The 12577-nt window shown below is 35.1% G+C and overlaps 1 protein-coding gene across 1 annotated transcript; it reads right to left on the bottom strand.

Annotated features, from left to right (window-relative positions):
* Positions 1-558: 558 nt before the first annotated feature.
* LOC308347163 (double homeobox protein A-like) lies at positions 559-987 on the bottom strand (the record flags this gene model as incomplete). The annotated part of the gene is made up of 1 exon (XM_080810293.1): positions 559-987. One exon carries the CDS (start codon positions 985-987, stop codon positions 559-561), a length of 429 nt encoding a protein of 142 aa, XP_080666419.1.
* Between the last annotated feature and the right edge of the window lie 11590 nt (positions 988-12577).

Below are 12577 nucleotides of genomic sequence, written 5' to 3'. Positions count from 1 at the left end.
AATCCTGATTATTTCCCTTCCTCTGTGGGGGGGTTTTGACTGTCCAGTTCTTTAAGGTGTAAAGACAGTTGGTGTATTCTGGATTTTTCAATTTTTTTGAGGGAGGCTTGGATGGCTATATATTTCCCTCTTAGTGCTTCCTTTGCCATATCCCATAGGTTTTGAACTGAAGTGTCTTCATTCTCATTGGTTTCCATGAATTGTTTAAGTTTTTCTTTGATTTCCTGATTGATCCAAACATTCGTGATGAGCAGGGTGGTGTTTAGCTTTCAAGTGTTTGAATTCCTTCCAAACTTTTCTTGTGGTTGAGTTCTAGTTTCAAAGCAAATTCTCAAAGTCTGAAAATATGTAGGGAATAATTTCAGTCTTTTGGTATCAGTTGAGCCCTGATTTGTGACCCAGTATGTGGCCTATTCTGGAGAAAGTTCCATATGTGCTCGAGAAGAATGAGTATTCTGTTGTTTTAGGGTGGACTGTTCTATATATATCTGTGAGGTCCATCTAGTCCAATGTGTCATTCAATATTCTTGTTTCTTTATGGATTTTCTGTTAGATGATCTATCTATTACAAAATCTCTGATTTTGAAACCAAATTTGGACTCTTGACTCTGGAATGTCAATTTCTTTAGCAAGTTGCTCTCTGGTATCAATGCCAGGATAGGGTTGTTCATAAATGCCTCTTGAGGTGTGTAATTGTGAGGCAGTATAGCTGGTATGACACCATCTGTCTTCTGTACTTTGAATCTCCTCTTCAGAATGATCTTGATCTTGGCTTGATTCTAAGTCCTCACTGGGTTCTGATTTTTTCTGGCACTGGTGTCTAGCCCTTTGACTCTGAAACCAAATCTGGGTTCTAGACTCATCAGTGTTGACATCTAAAGCAAGTCTTTTTTTGGTAGTGTAACCTGGGTAAGGAGTTTGGTCAAATGCCTTGATGAGGATTTTCAGTTGATCTGTGAATTTGGTGTGGCTGCATCTCTGACTCATTGTTATGGTCTTGTTTGGAGAGCTCTCTTGGGCCACGTTGGAACAGATTTCTGAAGTCTAAGGATCAGAACTGCAGCATTTCTTTTCTCAGATTTCAGACTGATTTTGCAGGTGTTCAGAATGATTTGATATCTAGATGAATTCCAGGGACCAGATGAACCTGGTCCCCTAGTCCTTCACCATCTTAACCCCCTTCTCCTGAACTTTTGTATTAATCTTACAACATATTGTGATTTTAAAATACAACTGTTTTTAAAAACAGCTCTAACAAAAACAAAAACCTAAATAAGTCTATTTTTTTCCAATATCTCTTTTCTTTTTTTTTTAAATTAACATATAATGTGTTATTTGTGTCAGGGGTACAGGTCTGTGATTCACCAGTCTTAAACAATTCACAACACTCACTATAGCACATACCTTCCTCAGTGTCCATCACACAACCACCCCATCTCTTCCACCACCCTCCACTCCAACAAGTTTCTTTCTTGAACTTAAGAGCCTCTTATGGTTTGTATCCCTCTCTGGTTTCATCTTGTTTCATTTTTTCCTCTCCTCCCTGATGATCCTCTGCCTTGTTTATCAAATTCCACATATCAGTGAGATCATATGATATTGTCTTTGTCTGGCTGAGTTATTTCGCCTAGCACAATACCCACTAGTTCGATCCATGTCATTGCAAATGGCAAGATATCACTTTTTAATGGCTGCATAATACTCCATTGTATTTATATACTACATCTTTACCCATTCATCTGCTGATGGACATATAGGATCGTTCCAGAGTTTGACAACTGTGGATATTGCTACTATAAATATTGAGGTGCATTTGCCGCTTCAGATCACTACATTAGTATCTTTAGGGTAAATACCCAGTAGTACAGTTGCTGGGTCATAGAGTAGCTCTATTTTCAACTTTTGGAGGAAACTCCATACTGTTTTCCAGAGTAGCTGTACCAGTTTGCATTCCCACCAAGAGTGTAGGAGGGTTTCCCTTGCTCTGCATCCTCACCAACACCTGTCATTCCTGACTTGTTAATTTTAGCCATTCTGACTGATGTGAACTATTATTAACTATTATTAGGTTTTCATTTGTATTTCCCTTATGCCAAATGATGTTGAGCACTTTTTCATGTGTCTGTTGCCCATTTGGATGTCTTCTTTGCAGAAATGTCTGTTCATGCCTTCTGCCCATTTCTTAATTGGATTATTTGTTATTTGGGTGTTGAGTTTGAGAAGTTCTTCACAGATTTCAGATGCTAGCTCTTTATCTGATATGTCATTTGCAAGTATTTTCTCCTATTATGTCAGCTGTCTTTTGGTTTTGTTGACTGTTACTTTTGCTATCCAAAACCTTTTTATCTTGAGGAAGTCACAAAAGTTCATTTTTGCCCTTCCTTCCCTTCCCTTTGGCAATATGTTTAGGAACAAGTTGCTGTGGCTGAGGTCAAAGAGATTGCTGCCTGTGTTCTACTCTAAAATTTTGATGGATTTCTGTCTCATATTTAGGTCTTTCATCCATTTTGAGTCTATTTTGTGTGTGGTGAAAGGAAATGGTCCAGTTTCATTCTTCTGCATGTGGTTGTCCAATTTACCAATGCCATTTGTTGAAGAGATTGTCTTTTTTCTACTACGCAGTCTTCCTGCTTTGTCAAAGATTAGTTGACCATAGAGTTGAAGGTTTATTTCTGGGCTCTCTATTCTGTTCAATTGATCTATCTGTCTGTTTTTGTGCCAGTACCATACTGTCTTGATGATTACAACTTTGTAATAGAGCTTGAAGTCTGGAATTGTGATGCTGCCAGCTTTGGTTTTCTTTTTCAACATTCCTCTGGCTATTCAGGATCTTCCTGGTTCCATACAAATTTTAGGTTTATTTGTTCCATTTTGGTGAAAATAATTGATGGTATTTTGGTAGGGATTGTATTAAATGTGTAGATTATGCTAGGTAGCATAGACATTTTCACAATATTTGTTCTTACAATCCACGAGTATGGAATGTTTTTGCATTTCTTTGTGTCTTCCTTAATTTCTTTTATGAGTATTCCATAGTTTTCTGAGTACAGACTCTGTGGCTGTTTGGTTAGATTTTTTCCTGGGTATCTTATGGTTTTCAGTGCAACTGTAAATGGGATCAACTCCTTAATTTCTCTTTCTTCTGTCTAGTTGTTGGTACATGGAAATGCAACTGATTTCTGTGCATTGATTTTATATCCTGCAACTTTACTGAATTTCTGTATTAGCTTTAACAGTTTTGGGGTGGAGTCTTTTGGGTTTTCCACATAAAGTATTATAGCATCTGCAAAGAGTGAGAGTTGGACTTCTTCTTTACCAATTAGGATGCCTTTTAATTCTTATTATTGTCTGATAGCTGAGACTAGGACTTCTAGTACTATGTTGATTAACAGTGGTGATAGTGGACATCCCTGCCATGTTACTGACCTTAGGGGAAAAGCTCTCAGTTTTTACCTATTGAGAATGATGTTCACTGTGGGTTTCTCATAGATGGCTTTTATGATATTGAGGTATGTATCCTCTATCCTTACATTAGGAAGATTTTTGCTTTAAAAAGATGCTTTTTCTGCATCTATTGAGAGGATCATATAGTTCTTGTTCTTTCTTTTATTAATGTATTGTATCACATTGATTGATTTGTGGATGTTGAACCAACCTAGCAGCCCAAGAATAAATCCCACTTGGTCATGGTGAATAATCTATTTAATGTACTATTGGATCATACTGGATAGTGTTTTGGTGAGAATTTCTGCCTCTATGTTCGTCAGGGATATTGGTCTGTAATTCTCCTTTTTGAAGGGGCCTTTGGTTTTGGGATCAAGGTAATGCTGGCCTCATGAAATCACTGGGAGTTTTCCTTCCATTTCTATTTTTTGGAACAGTTTCAGGAGAATAGGCATTAATTCTTCTTTAAATGTTTGGTATAATTCCTCTGGGAAGTCATCTGGTCTTAGTCTCTTGTTTGTTGGCAGATTTTTTTATTACAACAAAACTAGGATTTGGTTCTTTGAAAGAATTAAGATTGATAACCACCTGGCCAGACATATCAAAAAGAAAGGAGAAAGGAGACAAATAAATAAAATCATGAATGAAAGAGGAGAGATCACAACCACCACCAAAGAAATACAAACAATTATAAGAACATATTATGAACAACTATATGCCAACAAAGTAGATAGTCTGGAAGAAATGGATGCATTCCTAGAGACATATAAACTACCAAAATTGAACCAGCATAACCAGCAAGGAAATTGAAGCAATAATAAAAAATCTCCCAATAAATCTTTTTTAAACACTTCCCTAAAAATGGGTTTCATTTATTCCCTTTGGGTAGAAGCCGATCTACTTTACTTGGTATTTTAGTTTCAGAGGTGGGAACCCTCCCTCATCCTTGTAATTCAGGGGACAGCTTACTAAATAAAGTGTATCAAACACCCTAAGTCTCTGCCTAATGTAGACCAAAGAGACTTTATCATGGGTATGACTGATGTGCTGGATAAAATTCATGGGGAGTGAGTAGAAAGAACAAGACACAAGTTGAGATTGGAAAATAATTTTTTTTCTTTTTGCAATGTAACAAAATGAGAAATACATTGCCAGACTCTTTAATAGTTTTTCTAGGTTATTACCTCTGAAAGTAGCACTAACTTGTTTAGGTTGGTATGTAATAAGTAGCTTCCATAATTTCCACACTAAAAGTTTATAAATAATCTAAATACTGCTTTAATCTGACAGGTCACAGCTGGTTGACAATTATTAATAATTCCCTGACCTGGATTGACAAAATGTTTTAAGCCTAGGAGTCAAGTCTGGTCTATTTTAATCTGATGTTTAGAAGAAACCATTGAAACAATATTCTATGAGAGCTCTTTTTAAAAAGAACAAAAATTAATAACACCCTTAGGTCATTTAAAAATTAAATTAATACTTGTTAAATGTTTAGAACAAGTAATGTTTAGAACAGGGTAAGAAGGCACTCTGTGTTCTATCACTGTTATCAGCTAATGACATTTAGAGTACTTCATCAATGTCTTCCAAGCAAAGGCAGTTACTATAAATTTTATCCTAAAGTTTCCTGTTTTTTAAAAATATACTTAATGTCTAGAAAACTATATCCAAGTGTGCCTGGGTGGCTCAGTCAGTTAAGCATCTGCCTTCAGCTTAGGTCATGATCCCAAGGTCCTGGGATGGAGCCCACATTGGACTGCCTGCTTCTCCCTCTCTCTCTGCAGCTCCCCCTGCTTATGCTCTCTCTTAATCTTAAAAAAAAAAAACTATACCCATTTGTTTTATTTAATAAGAATCTAATTTGGGGTGCTTGGGTGGCTCAAGTGATTAAGCATCCAACTCTTGGTTTTGGCTCAAGTCATGAACTCATGGTGGTCGTGGGATTGAGCCCCACATCCAGCTCTGAGCTCAGCGTGGAGTCTGCTTCAGATTGCCTCTCTCTCTCCTTCCCACTATTCCTCTTTTTCTCTCTCAAATAAATATATAAAATCTCTTTTTTAAAAGAATCTAATATAACTAGTTTAATTAGTGACTTCCAAACCTATATCCCCAGATTAAAATGAATATGTACTTCTAAAGTTGTAGATATAGCCACTTGGGTATTTTATAAGATCCTAAAGTCATCAAGCCCTAAGTTGAACTCATATGAATCTCTTTCAATTTATCTCTCCACCTTTTTTAAAGTTGTTCTTTTTATGTCAGAAAATGATGTCGTCATCCACCCAGGTTTCCAGAATAAAAAGTTTGAGTTATCATCTAGTTCTACCCCTACCAACACCCAGAAAAGTCATTCAAATATTCGCTGCATATTTGTGGCCTATCTTTTCTACCACTACTTCTTTTATAACTTGAATCAAAGTCTTCATGGTTTTCTCACCAGAGACATAAACTATCTGAAAATATTTTTTATTTGATACTAATCTACCCCATAGTTGACCAGATCTTCAATTGGCTCTAGCATTTGAAACCTTCCTTCATAACTCATTAGCTTGAAGAATTTGGGAACATTATTTTATGTTCCTCTGCTTTAATTTCATCACTAAAATGGGGGAAAATGGTAATTAGCTTTCAGGGTGGTTGGAGAATCAAATGAGTTGTTGTTAGAAGGCATCAAAAACTTAGTGACTGCTACATAGAAAGTGATATTATTACTGCTCATCCAAAAGGAAACATTTAAAAGTTGATGGAGTTTCATGTAATTCAAAGAACAGATAAGTAAGTCTCAGGAAGGATAAATGTCAATTGAGTGTCCGTCAATAGGAACATATGGACTTTCTGTTCCAAATTTAAAATCCACCCTGATTGACCACTTTAAATAAAATATCTCCTTTGGGATTGAGCAGCCATACCTGAGAAGGAGAATTACCAATGAGAGCCATGGTCACTGAGAGCTCATTTTGACATTATCAGATAATAGTAGTCCTGGCAAACCAGGTAGTCATCCCAAAGTTTATAGCTAACTTCAAAAATATGAGTAAGGAAAATTAGGTGCTATTTATTGAAATGTTATAAAAAAGTCATTTTTAAATAATGCTTGGTAGAGCCTGCCCAACGTGAAGGTTAAATTGATTCCAAGCCAGCGTGATATTTAAAGTTATAAAGAAGTGAACCCCCCAAATACCCATAATTATTGAAGATTAGACTTCCTGATGTAAAGGTATCATTAGAGCCACAACATGTAAAGAACTTGGAAATTGGTCAGTCTCATCCTAACTACACACACACACACACACACACACACACACACACACATCACACAAAGCTGAGCAAACAGAATTGATGGTTTTTTTTACTACCCATAAGAGAACTGAGGTCACAATGAAAACCGCCAACCCCAAATTTGGAAAGACAGGTGAATTCATAGTTACAACTAACACATAGTTACCTAAAGAAGAAGTTCCTGGTCGAGCACCTGGGTGGCTCAGTGGGTTAAAGCCTCTGCCTTCAGCTCAGGTCATGATCTCAGGGTCCTGTGATCGAGCCCCACATTGGGCTCCCTGCTCAGCAGGGAGCCTGCTTCTCCCCCTCTCTCTCTGCCTGCTTCTCTGTCTGTCAAATGAATAAATAAAATCTTAAAAAAAAAAAAAAGAATAAGTTCCTGGTGCCAGAAAGTGATAGGAAAAATTAAATGGTAACTTTTATGAATTAATGGAAGTTGAGAGCTTGAAGGAAGACTGCTGAGAGACAGATTCTAAGGGATTCTCTGACCTTCAAAGTTTTTATCTCCACAAATATCACCAGACTGTCATGAGGGAGAGCCAACTAAAATGCTATTATGGCTCTTGTCAGAGGGGAAAAAGGAATCCTCTTGAAAATTCCCAGAACTTTCTCCTGGGAAGAATTTTAATTGTTCCATCAGACTTAGGGGGGGAAGGCACTGCCCTGACTCTAGGCCCTCTTAAGCTTCTTAGCCTACCTAGGGGTTAGAAGGGAGAATTAAGAAACACTTTTGGAGATCACAGCCCTAAATGCCACCAGGAGATTGAATTTTAATTGCAATATTATAGAGTGTTTACCACATACTGACAGGAATATACTGTAAGAACAGTGGATTACAGATGACAGTACTGCAAAATTTATTCTCTATCTCAAGATGAATTCTTAGGGAAACTCAATGACAACAGAAGAGACAAAAAACAAAAACAAAAACAGGAACAGTAAAGAAATTTGAAGTCTTTGTCACTTAAAGCTATACCAAACATTAAAAACTAGCAAACAACTCCTAACCAGATGAGCATAAAACTTAACACAAAATACCTATTTATCTCAGTTCCTATTACCCAACAAATCATTTCTAGATATCCACAAGAAAAAAAAAAATGTCAAGGTATACTTAAAGGAAAGGGAAAAGCAGTCTTAAGAGATAAAGCAAGTATCAGAAGCATACTCAGATGTGACACAAATTTTGAAATTAACAGAAAATTAAAATAACTATCATAAACATGTTAGGGGAAAGGTAGATGACAAGCAATAACATATGGGTAATGTAAGGAAAGACATTGAAATATTAGGCAAGAATTTTTTTAAGATTTTATTTATTTACTTGAGAGAGAAAGAGAGAGTGCACGAGAGAGAGCACAAGTGGGGGGGAGAGGCAAAGGGAGAGGGAAAAGCAGACAATCTGCTGAGCAGGGAGTCCAATTCAGGACTCAATCCCAAGACCCTGGAATCATGACCCCAACAGAAGGCAGACACTGAACTGACTGAATCACTGAGGCATTCTGGAAAAAAAAAATTTAAGTGATACAGATCACTGTATATATAAATCACATTTTTATACATACATCTATCAGTGGGCACTTAGGTTTTCCATATCCTGGCTATTGTCAATAATGCTGCAAGAAACATAATGGTGCGTCTATCTTATTATATTACATTTTCTTTGAGTAAATGCCCAGTAGTGGAATTACTGGATCCTATGGTACTTTACTTCCATTTTTAATTTAATTTAATTTAATATTTTAATTCCAGTATAGTCACATACAGTGTTATATTAGTATCAAGAGTACAATATAGTGATTTAATAATTCCATACATCACCTGGTGCTCATCACAAGAAGAGCACTCCTTAATACCCAACACCTATTCCACCCATTCCCTCACCACCTCCCCCCGGTAACCATCTGCCTGTTCTCTCTAGATAAGTGTCTGCTTCTTGGTTTGTTTCTCTCACTTTTTCTCTTTTGTTCATTTTTTTTTTCTTAAGTTCCACATATGAGTGAAATCATACAGTATTTGTATTTCTCTGGCTGACATATTTCACTTAGCATTATACTCCCTAGCTCCATCCATGTTGTTGAAAATGGCAAGTTTTCATTCTTCATGGTTGACTAATGTTTCATTATACATAATTGAATATAATATATTACATAATATATATTTTATAATATATAATAATATAATATATAATATATTACATATAATGGAATTCCAATGGAATATATATATATAATCCATATTTTCCATAATTAGGCTATTATAAATAATGCTGTAATAAACACAGGGGTGAATGTATCCCTTTGAAATAGTATTTTTGCATTTTGGGGGAAATACCCAGTAGTATAATTAGTGGGTCATTGGGTAGTTCTGAGGGACTCCCATACTGTTTTCTACAGTGGATACACCAGTTTGGATTCATACCAAATGTTTACAAAGGTGTCCCTTTTCTCCACATGCTCATCAATACTTGTTTCTTATATTGTTGATTTTACACATTCTGACAGGTGTGAGGTGATATTGCATTGTAGTCTTGATTTGCATTTCCCTGATGATGAGTGATGTTAAGCATCTTTTCGTGTGTCTACTAGCCATCTGTATGTCTTTACAAAAAATGTCTATTCATATTTTCTGTCCATTTTTAAATTGGATGATTTAGTTTTTTGGTGTTGAATTGTAGAAGTTCCTTATATACTTTGGATGCTAACCATTAACTGAACATGTCATTTGAAAATAATTTCTCCCATTCAGTAGGTTGCCTTTTAGTTTTGTTTTTCTCTCACTGGTTATACAAACTCAACGTGCAGAAACTTTTAATTTTGATATACTCCTAATACTTCACCTTTGCTTTTCTTTTCCTTGCCTCAGGGGGCCTATCTAGAAAAAAGTTACTATGGCCAAAGTCAGAGAAGTTAATGCCTGTGCTTTCTTTTAGGATTTTTATAGTTTCAGGTCTCACATTTAGATTTTTAAGCCATTTTGAATTTAATTTTGTGCATGGTATAAGGAGGTGGTCCAGTTTCATTCTTTTGCATGTGACTATCCAGTTTTCCCAAACCCATTTGTTGAAGAGACTGTCTTTTTCTCATTGGATATTCTTTCCTGCTTTGTTGGAAATTGACCATATAATTATGGGTTTATTTCTGGGTTTTCTCTTCTGTTCCATTGAATTCTGTGTTTATTTTTGTGCCACTTCCATACTGTTTAGATTACTACATATTTTAATATAATTTGAAGTCTGGAATACCTTCAGCTTTGTTTTTCTTTTTCAAAATTGTTTTGGGTTATTTGGCATCTTTCATACTTCCATATAAATTTTAAGGGTTTGTTGTTGTTGTTGTTCTAGTACTGTGAAAAATGCTGTTGATATTTTGACAGAGATTGCATTAAGTCTGTAGATTGCTTTAGGTAGTATAGACATTTTAACAATATTTGTTCTTTAAATCCATGAACATGGAATGTCTTCCCATTTCTTTGTGTCATCTTCGATTTTTTTCATTAATGTTTTATAGTTTTCAGATTATAGGTCTTTTAGCTCTTTGGTTAGGTTTATTTTTGGACATCTCATTATTTTGTGTGAATGTAAATAGGATTTTTTTTCTTAACATATTTCTTCTGCCTCGTTACTAGTGTATAGAAATGCAACAGATTTATGCCCATTGGTTTTGTATCTTGTGACTTTACCGAATTCACTTATCAGTTCAAGTAGTTTTTTGGTGGAGTCTTTAGGGTTTTCTATATAGTTAGATGTCATCTGCAAATAGTGACTTTTAATTCTTCCTCCCCATGTCAGACACCCTTTATTTATTTTTGTTTCTAATTACCGTGGATAGGACTTCTAGTACTATGGTGAATGAAAGTGTGAGAGTGGACATTCTTGTCTTATTTCTGACCCCAGGAGGAAAGTTCTCCGTTTTCCCCCATTGAGGATGATATTTGCTGTGGGTTTTTTGTATATGGCCATTATTGTGTTGACGTGTTTCCTCTGAAACTACTTTGTTGAGGGCTTTCAGCATGATGGATTTTGTGTTTTGCCCAATGCTTTTTCTGTGTCTATTGAAAAGATCATATGTTTTGTATCTTTTTCCCTATTGATGTGAAGTATCACATTGATTGATTTGCAAATATTGAGCACACAGGAATATCCTACAACACAGGAGTAAATCCCACTTGATTGTGGTGATTTTTTTTTTTTTAAATGCAATGTTGGGTTTGGCTTGCTCGTATTTTGTTGAGGATTTTTGCATGTGTTACTACATGCAAAATTTCCTCAGAAATTTTGACCTGTAGTTCTCTCTTTTTGTGGTGTCTTTATAAGGTTTTGGTATCATCATAATGCTGGCTTTGTAGAATAAATTTGGAACTTTTCCTTCCTCTTACATTTTGTGGAATAATTTGACAATACTTTTTATTATTGTCATTATTATCATATTTTTTTATTATATTATTATTATATACTATGATATATCATATCATTATTATATCATATTATTGTCATATTATTAACTCTTTTTGAAATGTTAGATAGAATATGAAGCCATCTGGTCCTGGATTTTGTTTGTTGGAAGTATTTAGATTACCAGTTCAATATATTTGCTGGTAATTTGTCTGTTCAAATTTTCTATTTCTTCCTGCTTCAGTGTTGGTAGGTTATATGTTTCTGGGAAATCATCCATTTCTTCTAGGTTGTCTATTTTTTGGCATATTTTCCTTATATTCTCCTATAATTGCAATTCTGTGTTCTTAGTTGTTATTTCTTCTTTTTCATTTGTTATTTTCTTTGTTTTCATTTATCTTCCCTTTTTTAATGAGTCTGACTAGAGGTTTATCACTTTTGTTATCTTTTTAAAGAATAAGCTCCTGGTTTCTTTGATGTGTATGATTGTTTTTGTAGTTTGTATTTAATTTATTTCCGTTCTATTCTTTATTATTTCCTACCTTCTGCTGGGTTTGGATTTTGTTTGTTGTTCCTTTTCTATCACCGTTAAGTGTAAGGTTATGTTGATTATTTGAGATTTTTTCTTGCTTCTTGAGGTAGGCCTGTACTACCTATAAATTTCACTCAGAACTGCTCTTGCCACTTCCCCTAAAGGATTTGGACCATTGTGTTCATTTTCCTTTCTTTCTATTTACTTTTTGATTTCTACTTAATTTCCTAGTTGATCGATTCATTGTTTAGTAGCATGTTATTTAACCTTCATGTATTTCTGGCATTTCCAGAATTTTCTTGTGGTTTACTTCTAGTTTCATAGCATTGTGTTCAGAAAAGTTGCATGGTATAACTTCAATATTTTTTTTAATTTTTTGAAACTGGTTTTGTGACCAAATATGTGATCTACTCCATGTGCATTTGAAAGAATGTGTGTTTTGCTATTTTAAGATGGAATACTCTGAATATATGTTTTAAGTCCAGGTAGTCCTTCAAAGCTACTCAGTCTTTACTGATTTTCTGTTTAGATTATCTGTCCATTGATGTATGTGAGGTATTAAAGTCCCCTGCTATTATTGCATTACTGTGGATTAATTTATGTTTGTTATTAATAGCTTTATGTATTTGGGTGCTCCCATGCTGGGTGCATAAATATCATTATTAGATCTGCTTGTTGCATTGTCCTTCTTATGATATTAGTGCCCTACTTTGTTTCCTTTTACAGACTTTGTTTTAAAGTCTATTTTGTCTGATATAAGTATTCATACTCTTGCTTTATTTTGAATTCATTTGCATTATAGATTTTTCTCCAGCTCCTCACTTTCAATCTGCAGGTGACTCTAAGTCTGAAATGAATATCTTGTAGGCAGCATATAGACAGTTCCTGTTTTCTAATCAGTTCTGTCACCCTATGTCTTTGGATTA

Source organism: Martes martes, assembly GCF_963455335.1.
Source record: "Martes martes genome assembly, chromosome: 8".
Classification (NCBI taxonomy): Eukaryota; Metazoa; Chordata; class Mammalia; order Carnivora; family Mustelidae; genus Martes; species Martes martes.
The sequence above is the reverse complement of the archived record's forward strand: the minus strand, read 5'-3'. Positions and strand labels throughout refer to the sequence as shown.